A 24,433-nucleotide genomic window follows, 5' to 3' on the forward strand; every position below is an offset into this window, starting at 1 on the left:
TTACGAGGGCAGTATGGGATGGTGCGTTATCGTGGTGTAAAAAAAATCAAGTCTTTCCACAATTCCGGCCTTTTTGGCGGATAGCGTTACGCAAACGACGTATAACGTTCAAATAATATTCCTTGTTGACTGTTTGACCGATTGGAAGGAATTCATAATGCACAACACCACGATAATCGAAGAAAACAGTCAACATGACCTTTGATTTTTGAGCGACTTGTCTCGGCTCTCTTTTGGCACGATATTCGCTCGATTGATCGGTTGTTTCGGGGTCGTAAGCATAGATCCAAGTCTCATCGCCAGTTATAATGCGTTTCATGACACCCTGGTAGGCGGAAAGCATCGTTTCACACACTTCAACGCGACGCCTTTTTTCCAAAAAATTCAATGTTTTTGGTACCAGTCGAGATTTGACGCGCTTGAGGCCCAAAACATCCTTCAAAATGGTATTGGCTGAGCCTTTCGATATGCCAACTTCATCTCTAATTGTTAATCGACGGTTTTTCAACACCAAATCTTTGATTTGTTGAACGTGAGCTTCGTCGGTTGAGGTTGATGGTCGCCCTGGACGCTCTTCGTATTCGACACGTTCACGGCCGGCTTGGAACTTACTACACATTTTTTTAGACATAGCCTCATCACCAAAGGCTTTCTGTACCATCCTCAACGTATCCGCAGCAGAAAATTGATTCCGTAAACAAAATTTAATGCAAATTCTTTGCTCAACAAATTTCGACATCGCAAAAAACGAAAAACTCACTTTTAGCAGCTCACAAAACGACACGTATCTCAAACACTAATGAATATTTTGACGTGAAATTTGACAAAAATGTGACTTTACTACCAACCTAAAAAAAAAATAATTCTCCAAATCCTTCGACGCGCGAAGTTAAAATTCAAATGTCACCCTATTTTTTGGGCACAGTTACATTAATATTACAATACATTGCTAATAGTCTCGCATAGTTGCAATTTTGTCGCAAAATAAATTGTATGTAAAAATGTAAAGTTGTTTTGCGATATTGCCATAAATATGTTGCGTAGAACTGTTCAGACTGTTTCGTATCTTCGTGTCACGTTGAACCCTAAACATAGGTCAATGTATTCCGACATTTGTGCAGTAGGTGGTCAAAAGAATTTAGTTTAAATTATTTATAACATTAAAGGGTCAGTAAGGTATTTTGGCCTGTCTTTTTGAAATTTTTTTCATAGAAATTTTTACTCTACAATAGTACGTTTTTCACATATCATGAGGTATGTATGAGGTATAAACAAATTTTGTCGGAATGTTTTGATGACATCTGTCGGAGAAGTGGCTGGAATGCGTTTTTTCACTTGCGGACACGATTTCTCATGTTTGGATCATCTGAAACACCAAAACCCAATTTATTCTTAAAACATATTATACGTGAATGATTATCGTCCCTACTAGAATCATAAAAAATGTTGATAAATAAAAAATTAACGACTCTTAGGGTTATTTAAGTGATCAGGGTGACGAGTAGAGTTGAAATCCGGATGTCTGTCTGTCCGTCCGTCCGTCTGTCCGTCCGTGCAAGCTGTAACTTGAGTAAAAATTGAGATATCATGATGAAACTTGGTACACGTATTTCTTGGCTCCATAAGAAGGTTAAGTTCGAAGATGGGCAAAATCGGCCCACTGCCACCCCACAAAATGGCGGAAACCGAAAACCTATAAAGTGCCATAACTAAGCCATAAATAAAGATATTAAAGTGAAATTTGGCACAAAGGATCGCATTAGGGAGGGGCATATTTGGACGCAATTTTTTTGGAAAAGTAGGCGTGGCCCCGCCCCCTACTAAGTTTTTTGTACATATCTCGGAAACTACTATAGCTATGTCAACCAAACTCTACAGAGTCGTTTTCTTCAGGCATTTCCATATACAGTTCAAAAATGGAAGAAATCGGATAATAACCACGCCCACCTCTCATACAAAGGTTATGTTGAAAATCACTAAAATTGCGTTAACGGACTAACAAAAAACGTCAGAAACACTAAATTTTACGGAAGAAATTGCAGAAGGAAGCTGCACCTAGGCTTTTTTTAAAAATTGAAAATGGGCGTGGCGCCGCCCACTTATGGACCAAGAACCATATCTCAGGAGCTACTAGACCGATTTCAATGAAATTCGGTATATAATATTTTCTTAACACCCTGATGACATGTACGAAATATGGGTGAAATCGGTTCACAATCACGCCTTCTTCCAATATAACGCTATTTTGAATTCCATCTGATGCCTTCTCTGTATAATATATAGTACATTAGGAACCAATGATGATAGCGGAATAAAACTTTACAAAAATACGGTATTTGAAAAATATATAAATGACGTATAATGAAATCTCGATTATCACTTTATCATGCGAGAGTATAAAATGTTCGGTGACACCCGAACTTAGCCCTTCCTTACTTGTTTTACATAAATTTTGTCCTAACATTGTCAATAAATTATAAAAAGTTATGAATCTAGTAGGAACGCTAGTCAGGCGTTTTGTGAACATTTAAAAAAAATAAGCAAATCAGTTGAGTAGTTCGACCGGAATCATGTGCGCCAGTTTAAAAAAGTGTGTTTTGAGAAAAGGGGTTGAGGTGCGCCCTCCGAGCGCTCCGAACGTCGAGCGGTATTATTATTTTTGGGCCTTTTTCGAAACCTTCCAATGGTAAAGTAAGTTTCTACATTAATTCTAAGGGTATAAAGGCACAGAAAATGCAAAAAAAAATTGAAAAAAGATTACCCTACTGACCCCTTAAGTATGCCGATTCCCGAATACGTTTCGATAATTTGGTACCCAAGTAATTAATTTATTTGGATGAAATAGACAATATACGATTTCCACTCCTTACAATATAATATAATATATATTTTACTTCTTTTACTAGTCGCTAATTAGCTAGATTATTAACCTTTTTATTATGGAACAGAATACAAATTTGTATTAGAAGTGCCTGGTTCATTGGATGAAACGTGGTGGCCAGTATATTAAATCTTTGGATATTTAATTTTAAAAAGATAACATTCATATTGGCGAATAAATAAAAATATATGTAGTTCATTACTTTAACTAATGAGCACACCTCGTTCAAAGAGAGAAGTGGCTCACTTTGATTGCGATATAGTACATACTATATAATTCGTTACATTGGAGGGAGAATTCGCGCGTCTGAAAAAAGTCTAGCAGCCTCAGTGGCGTAGCTAGGGCGGACGAAGGGGGCCGTCGCCCCGGGCGCAACGTCTTGGGGGCGGCAAAACGATCTTCGCTTTTTTTTAATATTCAGAAAAATACTTCAACAAATTTTTTTACAAAATTTATTATAAAAGATAAAGAGTTGTCACAATGTAATAATCTGAATAACAATGAAAATTATTAATTTTTACTCGAATACTCTTCAGTCTTTGAATTTGTCTTATATCTTTTGGCTTATATCTTTTTTAAAAATAGTGATAGAACTTAAAGATGCACTTTTATAGCTTTGATCGCTGCAAAATCACATATTATATCATTATAATTTAAAGTTGAAGCAGTTTCACATTCTATTGAGAGAATCGCAAGATTCGACAGTCTACTCTGACTCATGGTCGATCTCAAGTAAGATTTGATCAATTTAAGTTTGCTAACAGATCTTTCATTTTGGAACTTCAGAATTTGCGTGGCTTCTAGTTCCTAAATTTTTTATATACTTAATATCGAAGATATTTTGTAAAAATTCACTTATGTTCGAACCAACTCATGAAACTTGTAGGTAGGTAGATAAAGGGGGCGGCAGAACATCCTTGGCCCCGGGCGCCCGAAGTTGTAGCTACGCCACTGAGCAGCCTGATATTTTAGACAATATTAATTATTAGTTCCCACTCTTTCCGTCTTTCCGAAGTGAAATACTTTATAAAAAAACTATGAAATATAAAAAATCTGTGAATTTTCAGCACATAAAATATTTATTAATACAATATTAAAAATGTGACCACGATTTTTATTTAAAGTGAAGACATTTTCTTCTTTCAACGCTAGCTTTGCTATTTTCACACAGTTAGAAATGCTAAGTACTCATAGATATAAGTACATACACACACGTCGAAATAAAAAAAATGTAAAATAAGCATTGTACACCGTTATATATGCATATACTTATGTACAATAATAATTAAACTTATGGGTTATCTAGAGCTCTTTTACCTGTGCAAGATGTTGTAAAGGCCACCCAACCATGTCCACTTAATATTAAAAGCAACAAAAATTCTGAGTTGGAATGAACATTAATATTAACCAAATGGCTTTAAATGTTTTACGACAGTCTTTATGCACACACACACACTGTTATGAACATAACTATATACATTTTTTAATTTAATTGTTTCCTTTGTAAGAGTGAACGTTGATTCTCAGGCAACCACAAGCCCTATATTGAAGAGACCATTAATTTTTGTGTGTTCATAAATTATAATATGAGTACATTTGGTAAACACGGTTTGCAAGAGCTACTGTATTTCAATTTTTTGATGTCTAAATAATCTTTCACATTTGCTCTTAGATTTACTTGCGTACAAAATTTCGGAACCGTGGAAAATCGGTCACTGAAGGCAGACAATTTCCATCTGAGGAGATACATATACTACTACGTAAACATTTGTATATCAAACTAGCTTTACTAAAGTTCCGTCGTGTTTAGCCTTTGACATATTGGTAGTCACGGTGCCTTAGCTGAAGTCTGCTCCATAATCACGCAAATCTACTATCTACACTAGAGATCCAATATAACATTTTTTATAGCTTCATAGAGCTTTTCTGTTTATTTACCTATTCCAATGGATGGTATACGAGTTGTGTTCCAAAAATAACACGATTTTTCGTTTTCTGAAAGCAATATTTTTTTATTTGTTCGTCATTAATGTTGTCGCGTTCAAAATAGTCCCCATTCGACATTATGAATACAGCTGAAAAGTATCGTACTACAGGCACATATATGTACATACACCAACATAATAAAAAAAATTGCTAATTGTACTCTCCAAACACGCGAAATTTGAAAATTTCCTTTATTTACAGAACACACCTCGTATGTATAGTCGTAAATGTATGGTATATATCCAGTGCCGGATACATAGGGGAAAATGGGGGAAATTAAACGAGAGATAAATGTCTTATTAGTAATTTTACTACTCTGAAAATATATAAAAGTAACAGAAATATAATCTCATCGCATCCAGGAGGAAATTTTAATTTATAATTGGAATTTTTGGCCTATGTGATATTCTATCTCTAACTAATTCACTCAGCGTGATTCTTCAGAAAGAATCGATCGAACTGGCAAAGGCATTAAATATGATAGATACACTGCTTGTAACATTCCGAGATCGAAGACAAAAAGCTGAGGAACATTTTCGAGCCATATATTCAGGCACGAAAAAAATGGCGATAGAACTGAAAGTTGACGAAGAAAAACCAAAAATCTGCGGCCGACAAACAAAACGCGAAAACTTTTGCGTGAGCACTAGCGACGAATACTATAGGGTCTCAAGGTACATTCCTCTGTTGGATACAATCGGCGAAGATTTGAAGTCGCGCTTTTCTAGAGAACGTGGCTGAGGACGAACATGCTTCAAGATAGTTTCATTGCCATAGCCTTGCTGCACACGTATCATGACATTGAAAGCACTGCAGAAGAAGTTCTCGAAACATTCTCAAAACTTGGCCCACATCGTGTTGTTTTGTGAAATTTTTCTATTCAATACACGAACTGACTACAGTATCCTTTGCAATAAATTATGTCACACGCACTTCTACGATTTATAATGTTTTTTTTTTTTTTTCAATTTAGTACCTAGGATTTGATATTAGAAGGTCGATTTGAAATTTTTCCACCATGATATGAAACGGTAAAAACTATATTTAATATATTAATCTTCTTGCCTCAAGTAAATGTTTATTCCCCCACCCAAACAAACTATTTTTGGATCTACCGCTGATATATCCCATCATTATAACAAAAAAACTAATTACTGTTTCTTTAAAACTAGCGTAATACAAAGGCCTAACTGGTCACCCGACTGTAGCTTTGCCTCGTGTTGATGCCTTCGAAATGATTATTATCAGCTTTCGTTCGAAAGTCTGACCAGTGGACTTTCAGACAAGAGTTTCTAACTGTAAAGTGGTCAATTTTCTAACCAGTTCACTGCATCTCTGCAGGATATGTCACAATTCTATGAATGTGTCTGTATATATACGCATGGGTAAATATACTTCTATGCACATTCCCACGCCTGTACAAATTTAAACGATGTGTAAATATGCCAGGAGCCTGTATAATTACAATATTCAGTAAACAGAAAGTACATATACATAGCTGAAAATTATCACCACGGGACATTGAGAAAACACATCAAATAGTTTCAAAACGTTTCATCACCTTTACTAGTTTTTGCTTCCAAGTCCGTTCTTACCTTTCTACTTGGGTACGAATATACTTGTATGTATGTATGTATGTATGAATAATCAGAGATGGTGAAGTGTAGACTCATAAAAAAAGTTGTTGTTTGTGTTAAACAGTGGGTTTTGTCAAGAGGCTATGAAGCCGTGAGTTGTTCTGTCGCTTGTAACGGTGCTACTCAGCGGGGTATTGAGTGCAACTGCTGTCACTGCTTTTGTGGTTGCACGTGCGTTAAGTATATGCGTGCGTGTAATCACATCGAATCCCTGCTAAATCCTGTGGCGCTTGCCACAAATATCTCATCTTACGATTGATAGCGGAAGTCAGGAAGCAATGCTTGTTGATCCGCTTAACAAGTTATACGAATGTACTATGAGTAGTCATTATTTGTACAAGCAAATTATATACTTTTATTACAAAATGCATTTGTATGTATGTAGGTACATAAAATATTTAAATGCTATAGAAAAGAATACTTTTAGTTTTATGGTATATGACATTGACCTTAATGAAGAAGTCGATCTAAGGATATGAATACGAAATATTTTTTCGAAACATGTTTTCTTAGTGCATATTTTTGAATTTTTAAACGTGAATATTTCAAAATATTAGTTATTTTTACATTATTTTTGATATACCTCCTCTGGAGAAGCTACCCTAGAGTAATCGGAATCGTGCCACATAAAATATTTAAATGCTATAGAAAAGAATACTAATAGTTTTATGCTATACGACATTGATATTAGTGAAGAAGTGGATCTAAGGATATGAATACGAAATATTTTTTCGAAACAGAGTCTGCTAAAAGGTGGTCGATCATACAAGGTATTTTCCAAAGTAAACAGGACTTTTTGAATCTAGCGCCCCCTGGTGGCGCCATCTATATGCCGACTGATGCGTTAGAATCTGCTATTTTTATGGATTGTCCAGTGAATTCCATGACATTTCATAGATTGGAAGTGAAGTTCCGGAAATTCCATTGAAACTGCGCGTGAATTCATCAAAAATCAACCGAAATCATCATTCAAATTCAAGGAAATGGAATTGAACATCTCAAAAACATCGATTTATCGCATTTTGACCGAACAGTTGGGCTTACGAAAGACGTGTCGACGGTTTGTTCTGCGCAAATTGACTGACGACCAAAAATTGCTCAGAATCCAACATTCGAAGGACGTTTGGGACCGATTATTTGACCAAAAATCACATTTTAACCATTAACCACTCCCCGTATTCACCTGATATGACACCGTGCGACTTCTTCCTTTTCGGAAAAATGCATTTGCCCATGAAAGGAAAGCGTTATGCAGACGTAGAGGCCATTCAAAAAGCTTGCACCGGCATACTGGCGGCCATACCGGCCAACGAGCTAAAACACTCGTTCGACATGCTTTTGACCGTGCAAAAAGCTGTATTGAAGCAGAAGGAGACTATTTTGAATAAAATAAATTGATTTTGCCGAAAAACCATTTGCTTTGTTTTTTTTTTAAGTCCTGATTACTTTGGAATGCACCTTGTACAACTAGAAATATACGATACACCTAAATTGCAAAAGAACGTAACAACATTTTTGGAAAATTATAGCAGAATAAATGAAACACAACAACAACAATGGAACAGAGGTTAAAAAATAATTTAAATTTTGGTTAAAAATAGGTTATATCTGTCAGCAGAACCTTAAAACGTTAAAAATGTTGGGCATAAGTACTTATACTATATGTATGTATGTGATTTGAGGTAGTGAGTCGTAATTAATAAAAAACTCAATTTTGAATTTTTTTGATCATACATTGTTTAGCATTTTAGGTGACGATATGTAGTAGAAGATACTTTCGTAAAGTGTACGGATCTAAGTAATTCGGTATGGCATTAAAAAGTAAATAAGAACAAATAAAAGTAATTATCTGAAAATAAATTAGCAACATCTGCGTTTAAGCGCTGGTAAATCGACTGTTCCACAATGTATCAATTGTTAGTTATTAAATGAAATAGAGCCAGAATCAATTTTTATGAGCCGGTGCATCCCAAAATTTTTCAAGGCTAGAATAAATATGATTTTGATTTCATAAAGAGTTTCGAATCTGTGTGAAGGTAGATTTCTCGTGCTATTTACAAGAATTTTAAGAGGATGTCAAGTTGTCCTTAGATTGCAAAATTATATAAACTACCTTTGACCAAATATATTTTATAATCTCACTGTCTGATATAGGCACTAACTTTTTGAAGCTATTTTTAGTTTCACACTTCCTGCATTACTATTATTAGATAATATTGTTTTGATGCGAAAGCTCTGTGAAAAGCGCTTCTGGAACTCACAATGCACCAAATATAACAACAAATTGTTTTTCTCATCTGTGTTTGGAGTTTAATCGTAATAAATCCGAACCTTTGGACATTAGATCACTCCGTAACCTAATCGGCACTCATCCAAATGGACTGCACGCGGTCCATCTAAACCACTGAAAACTAAAAAGGATATGTAATATATACATACATATTTTATATACATTTACATGAACTTAGAACAATCGTCTATTTGGAAAGTAAATCCGTCAACAGTTGAAGAAGAAGATAGTACGGTATCATTAAAGCAACTCCACCATGCTGATATTACCACTTACCAAAAATTATTTCAGTTAAACATGGGAAAATCAAATAAGCTGAAGAAATTCCTTCTGGTGGGCGTGGTCAGATTGACGAATTTCTAGCTTACTTGAATTCACAATAGAAAGCATCAACAAAACTATCGAAACACAAATTGTTATAAATACAGTCCTGACATATTAAAACTTTTATCGAAAACTTCAAAAATGTTCGAAATATCGGTACATCCTACAGCTCGTGCTACGTAAACAAACCGTAATACCTTTTTTAACGAGTTTTTTTTTGCGAGTAATATTGCCTTTATGCCGCGATGTCTGAATTTGGTATCCCCGCAAAACTAATACGGCTGTGTAAACTGACGTTGAGCTGCAGAAAAGCTCCGTCAGGATAGAGAAGGTACCATCTTCTATAAGAGTGATACCAGTTCGAGCTGCCAGAACTGATAGAGATATCATCTTCCTCAACACCCGCGCCGTTAGTTCTGATTCTGACTGGACAAGGAAGCACAGAAAATGGGTCTGGCAGTGAACGAGGGCAAAACGAAATATCTCCTGTCATCAAACAAACAGTCGTCGCACTCGCGACTTGGCTCGTCACTGTTGACAGTCATAACTTTGAAGTTGTAGATAATTTCGTCTATTTAGGAACCAGCATTAACACCACCAACAATGTCAGCCTGGAAATCCAACGCAGGATTGCTCTTGCCAACAGGTGCTACTTCGGACTGAGTAGGCAATTGAAAAGTAAAGTCCTCTCTCGACGAACAAAAACCAAACTCTATAATTCACTCATAATTCCCGTCCTGCTATATGGTGCAGAGGTTTGGACGATGTCAACAACTGATGAGTCGACGTTGCGAGTTTTCGAGAGAAAAGTTCTGCGAAAGATTTATGGTCCTTGGCGCAATGGCCACGGCGAATATCGCATTCGATGGAACGATGAGCTGTAGGAGATATGCGACGACATTGACATAGTTCAGCGAATTAAAAGACAGCGGCTACGCTGGCTAGGTCATGTTGTCCGAATGGACGAAAACACTCCAGCTCTGAAAATATTCGACGCAGTACCCGCCGGGGGAAGCAGAGGAAGAGGAAGACCTCCACTCTGTTGGAAGGACCAAGTGGAGAAGGACCTGGCTTCGCTTGGAATATCCAATTGGCGCCACGTAGCGAAAAGAAGAAACGACTGGCGCGCTGTTGTTAACTCGGCTATAATCGCGTAAGCGGTGTCTACGCCAATTAAAGAAGAAGAATATTGAAGTATCGCAAGAAGACAAAACCCAAAAATCTGACTGAACTGAAGCAGCCCATTAATAATTGAGGTAATCCCCACTTCAACTTTCCAGACCGCAAGGAATGCTTTTCTCATTATGTTTCGTATATGCGTGGATGAGCATGGATGGTCATTAACGGACCATAATTAAAAGAAAAACTAATTATATAAAATAAAATAAAATTTTCTAAACAATAAAAAAATAAATGTGATGCATTGAATAAAAAAAGTTTTTACGGTTTTTTTTTTTTTTTTGTGACGATTCGTCCGCCACCCTGTAACTAAATGAAAGAAATAATTCAAACACCTGCTGAAGCAGTACAAAAGCACTGCTCAGCACCTTAGAACAATGTACATGTATAAAATAAAAATAATAATAATAATGTGTAATGTGAAAGCCTCCGATTGGCCTGCCTTAGCGCTAACAGAGAAGTATCCATCCGAATGCCCGGTGCTGTTAGCGTTATTGCCGAATCGCACAAAGATGAATTTGCGTTTTACTGTTTCGAAACGCAACATATCAGCCACATATTTTTCATCAGATATCTTCCCGCCCCTTCGTTCCGCACCAAGTAAAGCAGAAAAGTCAAACTGGCACTTGTACACGACCACTACAGAAGCTCCACACTGAAATCGTAGACACATCAGGCCAGACAAGATTAGACTCATTCACCATCTCCGTAATGCTTTGTTGCTTCATTGCTGTTTTCACGCTTGGCGGGCGATTGGATGTCACCAGAAACAGCAGCAAACACACAACAGCAGCCACAACGGCAGCAACAGTTTCAAGAGCAGAAGTTGCAAGTTCTTAACTCATATAAACATGTACATATGTATGTATGTATTTACACATGTGTATGTATATATGATATATAAAATACAACATGTACATAAATCTGCACAATATAGCCGTCCACATGCATATGCTTGTGTGGGAATTTCATTGTGAATTGTGAGGGTAGCGACATCACGAGCGAGCGCACATATCAGATTTCGAGCACTCAAAGGCATAATCATATATTAAAAGATGTCACTTTGACATCTTGCCTGCTCTTTTACATGGCAATAATAATAATTCATTTTTCTCGGGTGGGGATCTGGCGAACAACCAGACAAGCAGATTGGTAGGGAGTTTTTTGGCGCTAGAGGTGACTTGGTAGGACTAATATCATATTTTTTTTTTATAATGTATTTATATTTTCATACACTTACATGCATGAAGATTAAATGTACGTGCACCAGTAGATATGCTTACATAAAGTATACATGTATACATATTTATATATGTATTTTAATTTTTATGTCCATGTTTCGCATTATTTATGTGCCTAACGGTTCTATGCTATCTTCCTAAATTATCATAAAATTCCCAGTGATTTCATATAAAAACTTTAAAACAAAAAAAATGTTAGGCTATAAAAATATTTTCATTCTGATTTTGATCAGCCAGTTTAAATAGCAGCTATAAGCTAAAGTGGTCCGATCTGTTCGCAGATTATAGCGTTGTATTGGATAGTAATCTACGCCAAATTTCTTGAAGATAACTTGTCGAATAATAAAGTGTTCCATACAAGGACATGATTTTGATCGTTCTGCTTGTATGACATCTATACACTCTAATATATAAGCAACAACTCCTTGGTAAGCAAAGAATGTGTGCAAAACTTCTGATCGACACCTCAAAAACTGAGAGAATAATTCTGGTATATGCAGACGATCAAACAAACAGTATCCGACGTTTTCTTTAGAGTGTTACAAACATCGTGACAAACTTGCTCAGAGTATAATGGATAAACATACATTATCTTAGCAGGAGTTTTTCCTGTTACCCAGTTTTCAAGGGCATCTTAAATTCAAAAATCTTATAAATTTCATTATCTATTGCAGAGTCATAGTTAATAGGACAGGACTCGTGCAACTGTCCGACAACACAGGCAGTTGATATCGAGCAATGTGCAAACATGTCAAATTTGTGGTCAATATTTTTGTATTTTCGATTCTTGAATTGAACTCAGACAATTTTACAATAAACAAAATTTTTTTACAATATAATCGATGCATAATAATGGGTTGTCAAAAAAGTCTTGCGGTATTTTCGCTAGTTGGCGCTGAAAGCGCGTAGTTCTAGTTTTATTCGTCGCATCGGGTCATGCTATACCTTTTTGGAAAGCTCATTTCACGCGCTAACACGTGTTTGATTGATTGTCGTTTCTTTTAAGTCGTTCGTGAGTTATAGCGTCGCAAACATGGAGCAAAATAAAGAGAAAATACGGCATATTTTACAGTACTACTACGATAAAGGCAAAAATGCATCTCAAGCCGCCAATAAAATTTGTGCAGTTTATGGACCCGATACAGTTTCCATTTCCACCGCACAACGATGGTTTCAACGTTTTCGTTCTGGTGTAGAGGTGTCGAAGATGCGCCACGCTCCGGTAGGCCTGTCGTCGAAAATTGCAATAAAATCGCTGAATTGGTCGAAAGAGACCGGCATAGTAGCAGCCGTAGCACCGGTCAAGAGCTGGGCATGAGTCATCAAAAATTCATTTCAATTTCAATAAAAAAAAAATTCAATAAAAATACCGCAAGACTTTTTTGACAACCCATTATAATAATCAAATAGATATTAATAGGAATTATTAAAATAGTATATATGTATACCTCTGTTTATATTTAAATATGAGGTCCAGTAAAAATAAATCCATTATTTTTTCATTCAGTTGAAGGTTTCACAGTTCCATACATATGTATGTATGTATATATGTACCCTTTAGTTCGATAACTCGTTGCCATTTTTAGATAAAGAAAACAACTGTGCGATAATGTTGTGAATAATTGCCAGAAAAATCATTCGTCATTCATCATCACATAGACGGAAATATAGATAGTAATCACATGGGGACAGACCTGAACTATAAGGTGGATGCGTAAAATCTTTCCAACAAAGCTCTCGTAGCTTCTGGCGAGTCATATGGATGTATGTGACCTGGACTTGTTCTGTTAAAACCCTATTCCTCTGTCATATTTTATTTCCTGCTAATCGAAACAGTGTTTACCTGACGGTCAGGCTCGACAATTTTCGCCAATATCGAAGAAAACTGTAAAATATGAAGTATTTTCTTCTAATGGTGTCCATCTTCGACGCATGCGCGAATCATGCGAAATCTTATCTGTCTAACGCCTCATAGCTAACTACACTTGGACAACGCGCGATATACATATGTACATAGATTACTATGTCCTTATTATTATTATTGGGAAAATAATTGAATTATTTTTACTATAGACTACCTCAATAAACCAAAATCTTACGAACATCGTTCAAAAGGTATATGTTCAGTTACTTATGGCGATTTAAGTAGCATATCCATATATACTACCATATACATACATACATATGTATATGTATGGCTGCACTTCTTTTTGGGTTGCCAATTTAAAATTAAATACAGTAGCATGCACTAAATTGCTTTCAATAATACAGGAGCGTATATCGAAGATTATACATACCACCTACATATGTATGTGTATATGTAAATATCCATAGACGACCGATAAAACAAGTTATAATTTCACTTAGCTATAATTTAGAGGCAGACAAATGAGAATGATACCCGTTGTACGTGCGAAAATTACTGTGATTGATTTGGCAGTATCATTCCCAATAATCATCTTAAACAAGTAAGGAACTACTACATAAGTTCGTGCGGGAACTAAAATGAAATACTCACGCAATTTGCAAGAATGTAAGGGTTGTGCAGCATTTTTCATAATTTATATGTATACATATATACAAGGTCTGTCACAAAAGAAACAGAAATTTTTAAATATAACAGTTTCTGGTGGCGCCACCTATTGGTGGGTATATGAAATAAAAAGTTTGATCTCTTGTTGACATTTCGTAAAAATTTTAAGACAATTGGATAACTACAATCGATGTTATCGATCAAAAAGTGACAGCAGCTTTTGGTCATCGGTCGTAAAATGCAAGGAGCAAATATTAAATTTTGTTTTAAACTTGGGAAAACGTTTACTGAAACATTTCAAATGATGAAAAAAGTTTATGGTGATCAGTGCCTATCCCGTAGTAATGTGCATGAGTGGTTTAAGCGATTCCAAGAAGGTCGTGAGGACGTCTGTGACGATCAGAAGTCGGTCGTCTTCAGAAGTCAAAAATAAAGACAATGCTGATTTGTTTTTACGATTCCGAGGGTATTGTACACCGAGAGTTCGTCCCACCTGGCCAAACGATTAATGCTGTGTTTTACCTTGGTGTTATGAAGCGTCTTTTGTCACGCATTCGTCGTGCTCGACCACAATACCGTGAGGCAGGGTCCTGGCGCCTGTTGCACGATAATGCGCCGTGTCATCGGTCGACGCTTGTCACTGATTTTTTGACAAAAACTCCATATTAACCATTAATCACTCAGCCTACTAACCTGATCTGGCAACCTGTGATTTTTACCTATGTGGAAAACTTCATTTGCCCATGAAAGGACACTGGTTTCAGGACATTTCAGCTATCCAAAAGGCGACGACCGATATTCTCAAGAGCATTCCGAAAAATGACCTTAAACACTCATTTGAAATGCTAATTGACCGGGCTAAACGCTGTATCGAAGCACAATATAACTTTTGAAAAATATTAATTTTTTGTTATTTTTTTTAACAGTCCTGTTTCTTTTGCGACAGACCTTGTTCGTAAACATTAATGCAAATAGTATCCCTTAAGTACAAAGTTTCTATATTTATACCAGAGCTTTGTTATGCATTTTTTTCATTACAATATTCCGGATAACACGATAACTAATCATCCAAATCCATTTTTTTCTGAGTCGAACACATGAAGGTTCTCCGGTCAAATCTATCTGCACATATGTACGCATGTACCTACATGTACTGCTCGTATAAGTACATAAGTAAGATACATAAGAAAAATTTAAATTTTTGTGAATTATTTTACAAAATACCAAAACATATTGCAAGTTGAGGGAAATATTAATGAGATGAAAAGATTTTAGAGAGTATTAAGAGTATAAAAACTTGATAGGAATATGTGCGTTAACGTCATAAATTAACCATTTACTGAAGCTTTTAGATTATGGTTTTAATAAAAAGCTTAATATCATCAAATGCATTTAGTATAAATTGCTTATTAATTATTGAATTTTTTAATTATTTTTTTTGCAGTTTTTTTGGGACAAGGCGCTGTTCAAAATGTCGAGCATCGATCAGTTCGACAGAATTAGTAATGAGAGCCAGAAGCTTAGTGTTTCACGTAAACTGCTTTTGTTGTACGATTTGTAATGCGCCACTTACCAAAGGCGATCAATATGGAATTATAGACGCTCTTATATACTGCAGGTAAAGTCTTATGTATACATAAAGATATATTAACCAACATTTATATCAATTCCACAGAACTCATTACAGCATCGCACGCGAAGGCGATTCAGCGTCAACAAGACTTGGAGGTTCATTCGCATATTGCGCAGACTTCGATTCTCCTCAGAATGAGTCCTCCAGTCCGCATTCTGATCCCTCCCGTATTGTTCCTAGTGGCATATATATGCCAACTTCACATGTAATCTCAGGACTAACGCAGGCGCCGCGGCAAAAAGGCAGACCTCGGAAACGTAAACCTAAGGATATTGAAGGACTCACTGCCAATTTGGGTAAATAAAAGTAATAGGCATAGATAATGTAAATAATCAAAGCATTTTAGACATATTGCTCACTTCTTATTCCAATTACTCGTGCTTCGTACTCAAATTTAAATTTTATTATTGGGTAAAATATACTGGAAAAATAATTTTATCAGAAATAGCAGCTGAACCCTTACACGGTTTTCACTTATTTAACAAACTAAAGCCCTTACGGATTATGCTTCTTATATGCTATTCTATCGATTCGTATGTATAGGTTTACATGTACATAAGTACGAGAGAGTGAACCACATAGATATACTGAGCACACTTTTTAAATATTTCATGCAAGAAGGAATTTTAAATTGTATTAATTGAAATGCAAATTTTCTCGAAATTTAATAAGCTAAATTTTCACATTAATTTTCGATAGATTTGAATACGGAATATCTAGACTTTGGACGTGGATCTCAAATGACTGCTTCCCGGACGAAACGGATGCGAACCTCTTTTAAACACCACCAATTGCGTACGATGAAGTCTTACTTTAATATAAACCACAATCCGGATGCTAAGGATTTGAAACAACTTTCCCAAAAAACAGGGCTGCCAAAGAGAGTTTTACAAGTAAATTTGTTATATTTTTATTATCCACATAAATAGTAAGCAAAAATATAAGAGTAGTGAGTTCAAAGCTTCAGAACATAAACGTGTTCTTTACGACTGTATAGAAAAGCTCAAAATGCGTGCAAGACGCTGATGAATTTATGTATATATATATATGAAATATTTGTATGTATGTATGTATATAAGTACTTGTATATCTAAATAATTTACTAGTAATACATATAATAGCATTTTCAGTTAACACTTTCAATGAGGACGATCGATTTTGTATGTGGGCGAGAAATTTCCCGTTTAATGTTCCTAAATTTCTCTACAAGGGGTATTCTCTTCAGATCTAATAACGCTGGTCTGTAAAATATGTTTATTCTTACTGTTTTTATGCGTGAGTTCATCATATTTTATTCTCTAAGCAAGAAATTTAACACGCAAATAAGTTAAGAAAGCAAAAATTGCTCGTGGCGGATTCAGAGGATGCAGTGATTGCGGAAACAATTTTATGCAATTCTGCCGTCGGTTTCATTGATTTCGAACATCATCTTCTTTATTATTTTTCATCCTACTTTATTATTCTTTAAATGAGACCATTTTCCGCGATCGCATCCTTCGATCACTCCATTACCACAAATATTGGTTGTCAAAAAGTCTTGCGGTATTTTTGCTAGTTGGCGCTGAAAGCGCGTAGTTCTAGTTTTATTCGTCGCATCGGGTCATGCTATACCTTTTGGAAAGCTCATTTCACGCGCTAACACGTGTTTGATTGATTGTCGTTTCTTTTAAGTCGTTCGTGAGTTATAGCGTCGCAAACATGGAGCAAAATAAAGAGAAAATACGGCATATTTTACAGTACTACTACGATAAAGGCAAAAATGCTTATCAAGCCGCCAATAAAATTTGTGCAGTTTATGGACCCGATACAGTTTCCATTTCCACCGCACAACGATGGTTTCAACGTTTTCGTTCTGGTGTAGAGGTGGTCGAAGATGCGCCACGCTCCGGAAGGCCTGTCGTCGAAAATTGCGATAAAATCGCTGAATTGGTCGAAGGAGACCGGCATAGTAACAGCCGTAACATCAGTCAAGAGCTGGGCAAGTCATCAAAAATTCATTTCAATTTCAATAAAAAAAAAAATTCAATAAAAATACCGCAAGACTTTTTTGACAACCCATTATCAATCAAATTTTGTACATGATATTTCTCACACAGTTAGAAATCTACTACAACCGCGCATACTTACCAAATAAAAAATTTTAAATTCCATCTGATTTTTTAACTTTCAATTGTACAAATCAAGATCAAATTTATATAACGCGATACAACTTTGCACATATAATGCCTTTAAAGTTTGCCACTTTATAATCAAAAATTGTCCAAATCCAAAAATATTTGGACCCCAGTACCCATAGTTCTCTTTTTACCTTAAATATCGATCAATGTGTGAGAGATATAAATGAAAAGAGGGGATAATCCTTTCCTCACAGTGGTATGTCTGTGCATCTAAACTGGGTTGAATCGGGTAGCAAAGGTTCTCATACACCTAATACAAAGGTTATCTCAGTGAACTTCCGGGTGACTTTTTCCGCATAAACCGTCTAAAATGGAGTTATCTCAGTGAAATAATATAGATATTGTTTTACTGCTATAACATATCTTATATATAGACCAATATATACGTTATAAAAAAATGGATAAAAATGGGAGAAAACTTGGAATAGCTTCTTTATAACTATTATCAAGATTTTTGAACATCCTACGACTGTAACCATATGATTGAAGATGGTATGTGAGATACCTTAATTAAATCCAGGGAACATTTTATTAGTATAAAATAGATAAAATCTAATGGATATTACCCCGATCATATACTAGTTTATATATAAGCCATACACTGACGGACATATGTAGTTTTGCCATAATATCTGCTAGAACATGTGGCAATAATTATATGTACATCATACATATGTAGTATTCTCGTATAAGACAGCTCGTGGGTTGGTTTAGTTCCTGAACTAATTTCATAAATGTTTGGCATTAAATTATAATATATCCAATATTATTCTTCCGCTTAATTTTGCTAAAATATCTTATATATAGACCAATATATACGTTATAAAACCAACCAGTAGACTTGAAAACCTTATGTTAGGTATATGTAGCTTCCATATACCTGTATAGTATTGAACCGATTTGAACAATTTTTAGAATCACGTCAAACTATAATCGAAGAAAGATGGTCTCAGAGTCAATAAGGTATCTCACAGATTTACCGATATTTTCGGTGTAAAGTCAGCCATAGAAATTGAGGTTCTCATTTCAATAGCTTTTTTTGACAGATAACGCCTGAGTCGTGTCAAGATGCATGCTTTTTTATTCAGTATTGTTTAGCATTTCATCATGAAAAGACTTACGCCTGAACAACGTTTGCAAATCGTTTAACTTTATTACGAAAATTTACGTTCTGTAATGAATGTGTTTCACGCGCTTCGCTAATGTTAAGGTCAACACAATCGGCCTACTGGGCGTACTATTCGAAACATCATCACCCATCTTGAAACCCAGCATTCATTATTGGATAACATTCCGCTGAATATATCACTTCCAGCTCGAAGTGAAGAAAATATAGCAGCCGTAGCTGAGAGTGTACACGAGGACCGTTCGCAGCATCTCGGGCTGACGTATGGAACGACTTGGTGTATTTTACGTTGAGATCTTAAATTGAAAGCGTACAAAATATAGTTTGTGCAAGAACTGAATCTGCTCGACCCTCCCAAGCGACATCGCCTGCTACGGGCTCTTGAAAGCGTCCAAGAAGATCTGACGTTTTCGAACCAAATTTTGTTCAGCGAAGAGGCCCATTTCTGGTTCAATGGGCATGTAAACAAGCTAAATTGCCACTTTGGGCCAAAGAACAACCTGAAGAGATTCAAAAGCTGTCATTTCATCCAGTAAAAACAACGGGTTGTTGGATGGAATCATCGGTCCATATTTCTTCAAAAATAATGCGGAACATAATCACCATTGGCGACCGTTAGCGCACCATGATAACCGAGTATTTGATGCCTGAAATTGAAGCTCGTGATCTAGTCAACATTTGGTTTCAACAAGACGGCGCCAGCTTTGTATCAATCAATAGATTTATTGAGAGAACACTTCGGTGAGCAGATAATTTGGACCGGTCGATTAGCCACAAAGGTCGTGCGATATCACATAATATCTTCGCCATTAATATTGAAGTCAAAAATACTTCAACAAATTTTTTTACAAAATTTATAAATATCAAATATATAAAAGATAAAAGTTGTACACTCACAATGTAATAATCTGAATAACAATGAAAAATATTAATTTTTACTCGAATACTCTTCAGTCTTTGAATTTTTCGTATATCTTTTGGCTTATATCTTTCTTAAAAATAGTGCTAGAACTTTTCTAGCTTTGTCTAGCGACTTGTCACTCTCACAGTTACCCTATGCTTTGAATGTAACAAATACTTTTATTTCTCCAAATTTTCAAAAATGGTATTTAAAAACTCCAATTCGGGCAAAAATTCCTGCAAATTGTGTCAAAAGTGTACAAGATATAGGGCGAAAATGGATTTTTTCTATGGGTTTTAATAAGACGTTTTCTAACTTTACTATCAATTTCCTCAAAAACCATATTGTGAGAATTTTGGAACTTCAGAATTTGCGTGGCTTCTAGTTCTTAAATTTTTTATATACTAATACTGTTCGAACCACCTCATGAAACTTGTAGGTGGGTAGATAAAGGGGGGCGGCAGAACATCCTTGGCCCCGGGCGCCCGAAGTTGTAGCTACGCCACTGCATGGGGAAAATGAAAGAAGAGAATAATCGGCAATCTGAAGATTCATGCTATTGCTGTGTTTCACAATTAGCGAAAATGAGTCGAAAATAGTGTCAAAAGTCATAATATATCATATGCAAACCATCAAGTAAAATATTACGGATGTCTTGCGCCATCTTTTTTATGATATAAAATGTTTAGTGTTATGGGCATGATATTTTCCTTTTTATTTTATCTTGACTAATATGCTTTAGAGTAGTTCATATTAACATTGAAACAATATTACTTGCTGGAACACATGAATTAAAACTGGGAGGATGAGTACGTAGATGGGCGTAATCGGACCACTGACATGCCCACAAAACGAAAACCTATAAAGTGGCATAACTAAGCGTTATATTGAGATATAAAACCTTTATTTGGTATAGCGGATCGCAAGTACAAGGGGCACTGTTAAAAACTACTTAAAGCGCGATAAAACAATAACTAAATACACCAAAGATATTAAATTTTACAGTCGAGATGATATGTGAGAGCTTTATAGGACACATAAAGCACATTATGCTAATCAAACACCAATGCATATATCGGGAAAAAACTTTGCGCGAATAGTGCCTTTAAGATATAACATTTCTGATCTAAAAAGTGTCAACATCAGACCATAACTGTACAAGCCCACAGATACCGGAAATATAAACGCCAGAGCCTATGACTGACTTTTTACCGAAAATATCGGTCAGTGTATAAAATATATAATTGAAATTAGGAGACAAGCCTTTCCTGAGAGTAGTATGTCTGTATGTTAAAAATGGTTTTAATCGCGTCAATATTTTTTCCTTAGCTCCCATATACCAAATAGAAAGATTTTCGAACTTCCGGCTGACTTTATGCCGCATATACATATAAATTAGTTATCGTAATAAAACCGAGAGAGCGTGTTTTTCTAATAACGGTGCATCTTTGTGCCTAAAATTTAAGAAATCGAGTGAAAAATTGCCTTAATGAACCTTATGCATCTGAAGATGTTTCCCAGCCTTTGATCATTGGAAGTTACAAGAGTATGAAATGTTCGGTTACACCCGAACTTAGCTCTTCCTTACTGGTTTATATCATGAAACTGTTCCCATTCTGAAGTGTCGCTTTACATCTTCCTCTTCGGTGGAAACTGATAGGTTAAACTATTTTTAAAATTTGTTTTAATGCTCAATATTATTCAAATATTAAATAAATATTATTCAAATAAATATATAACTATCAATGGATAATTTAATAATATTAACTATTAAGTTTATACTAAAATTAAAAAGAAATATGTTATTTATTTCGGATGCCTGAAAATTGGCCTCGCCCACTTATTTTGATATACGAAATATTGAAATCGGTTAACAACCACGCCTTCTTCCAATATTAACCTTGGTATAAGAGCTGCACTAATTTATTAATTCATATGCTTATTTTTATTTTTTTAGGTATGGTTTCAAAATGCTAGAGCAAAATGGAGGCGTATGATGATGAAACAAGATGGTTCCAATATTCTAGAAAAGGGCGATGGATCTCTGGATTTAGATAGCATATCTGCGCATAGCCCTACTTCTTTCTTAATGGGCGGCGGCAGTGGCTCTCCTCAACATACCATAGAGTAGCAGACATATCCATTACTGCTTCCACATAGAGAACTTTGAGCTAATCAGTATACTTACGTTGTTGCTTTATAGATATTACAACTGTTTCTATAGCAGTAGCTGTAGTCTAGAATCTAGAGCATCCGCTTTTGCGCACGCGCACCAGTCCAATGCAAAAACCACGGCAGGGAATTTACCGCCTATATTTGTATGCATTCATGCGACTACGCACATCCCTATAAACATATGTACATATGTACATACATATGTATAGTACACTACTATACACAGTTAAACTTTAAAGAATAGCAAAATGCACGCCGCATGTATGTATGTATTTACAAGTCAAAAACTGAACAAAATGCGAGTTTCAAGTTTATACTATATCTACATATGCATATATATGTACGTATGTGTGTATGTATGTATGTATGTATGTATGTACAAACCAGTACACAACCTCAACCGGCCAATAGCCATATTGAAAATATATTCAACCGTTACACAACCGCAAATTCATATCTTATGCGCATGGGCTAATACGAGTAAAATATTTTTGTAAATGTATTTAGATATAATTACATACCATAGATGATATAATTTAAACATAATGCCTAAATCCGAACTTGTTACTTCTAGCACCTTTGGCACTTAATGGTTCATATATTTAAATATGTTATAAGATATTTTATTATTTAAGTATTTAAGTATTTTTATATATGCATTAACAAAGTTAGATCATAAAAGTGCGTACAATTAATAACGATTAAAATTGTTTCGATTGCTTTATAACATTTTGATTGTATCTTTGTAAATACTTGTACATGTGCCGAAACAGGGTCAACCTATATTTCCTTTGGTGCGGCTTTTAACTTTTTCGACCTCGTCTTTACCTAATAGATTCAATATTAAAATTGTAGATTAATATCATTAAAAGTATGTATTTTGATTTGGCGATGGGAATGTACATATGTATGACATAAGCACACGGTTATAAACATATACCATTTATCCCGTGGTATACCTAAACTATAATCATGCATATATATTTGCCAGTGATGTACATATTATATATGGTGTATAAAGGCAACAATAAAACGAGGTCGACAGTTCAACACATACCTTTATTTATTTTGGGGATTTTGTAAATGTTTTACCAAACAAATTGTGCAAAGTCGTATACTTTATTGTGGTTATTGCATTATTATTTGAAGTAAATCAATTCGCTAGCTGTTTGATCAAAGATTCAGCGATATAACGGATGTGTAATCAAGTTTTAATAGAAGCAAACAAATAATTAATACATTGATTTGATGCCAGTACCACTTCAATCAATCTAATGATAGTTTTGGGTCTCTGTAAACTTGTTTATTTACTTATTTTGCCTTTGGAAAATAGTTAGGCATGTGTAGAAAACTATACTCCAATAACGTTTGAGTCGAAAATGACCGTAAAACTTTTTGTAAAAAGAAAGGAGCGTTCCATTCATTTGTGTTAAATCAAGAAAACATTATTATTTTAAAGTCGCTTAATTTTTAATGGTTTTAAGAGTCAAAAAACTTTTTTTTTTTGGAATAAATGTAATACCTAGTCGTTTCACTATAATCATTTCTGTTCAACGAAGTTACGAATCAGTTTATTTACAAGTATAAAAGGCTGGCCGTTAAACCTATATATATGTATGTACTACTTAGTATACCTATATTATTTTACGCTGTGTTTAATTACGCAAACACACATGGCTATGTGCATGCATACATGCATATACATACATACGTATTAGTGATTTTAGATAAACACCTTTTACTAGTCAATAAGAAATTAATTTCCATAAGTTGTATACTTTACAAAATAAGATTAATTACGAGCATCTTTATATACTTACATATTTATTATTACTTTTTTGTTGTGTAATGCCAATAATTGCTAAAAGGGGTTTTAATCTGGTCATATGTATGTACTGTGGCCCAATTTCTGTATTTAGTTCCTTATTTTATACTGTTGCGCACTAACCAATAATACTTATAGCTAAATTCCAAAAAATAAACACCCCATTCTGTAGTAAATTATATGTACATGTATGTATTATGCTTTATAAAATTATCAAATTATAAAAAGTGTATTTACGAGTATTAAACAATTTTAACATCAAGTGGAGAACAAAAATTTCTTTATATTTCTTGTAAATAACACATTATGTTTATTTACTATTGTATAGTTGATAGCGAATAAATAATTGCTTAAGATAAATTTTTACAAAATAAATACTCGATATTTTATTTATGTATGCCACGATTAACCTTTCACGTTATGCGATTTATAGAGATTATGGAAAAAATTAAATAAAAGCCAATGCAATTTCAAACTGAAATCTTAGTTCCAAAGTTATTGAGGGTTTTCAAATATGGCACGCAG

The 24,433-nt window shown here is 35.0% G+C and overlaps 1 protein-coding gene and 1 long non-coding RNA gene across 8 annotated transcripts in view; one reads left to right on the forward strand and one right to left on the reverse strand.

The window, feature by feature from the left end:
- Positions 1-23,463, forward strand: part of LOC126756573 (protein apterous) — a 68,710-nt gene extending 45,247 nt beyond the window's left edge. For all 7 annotated transcript variants that reach the window (XM_050469754.1, XM_050469753.1, XM_050469751.1 and 4 more), the window contains exons 6-9: positions 15,516-15,689; positions 15,747-16,000; positions 16,404-16,597; positions 21,866-23,463. In XM_050469754.1, the coding sequence (XP_050325711.1) occupies positions 15,516-15,689; positions 15,747-16,000; positions 16,404-16,597; positions 21,866-22,039 (796 nt within the window). In that variant the 3' untranslated portion in view covers positions 22,040-23,463. The remainder of the gene's footprint in view (positions 1-15,515; positions 15,690-15,746; positions 16,001-16,403; positions 16,598-21,865) is intronic.
- The window catches only part of LOC126756619 (uncharacterized), a 60,704-nt gene that overhangs the window by 4,865 nt on the left and 31,406 nt on the right, over positions 1-24,433 (reverse strand). The gene's annotated exons all lie outside the window — the stretch shown is intronic.

This window comes from Bactrocera neohumeralis, chromosome 4 (assembly GCF_024586455.1).
Source record: "Bactrocera neohumeralis isolate Rockhampton chromosome 4, APGP_CSIRO_Bneo_wtdbg2-racon-allhic-juicebox.fasta_v2, whole genome shotgun sequence".
Lineage (NCBI taxonomy): Eukaryota > Metazoa > Arthropoda > Insecta > Diptera > Tephritidae > Bactrocera > Bactrocera neohumeralis.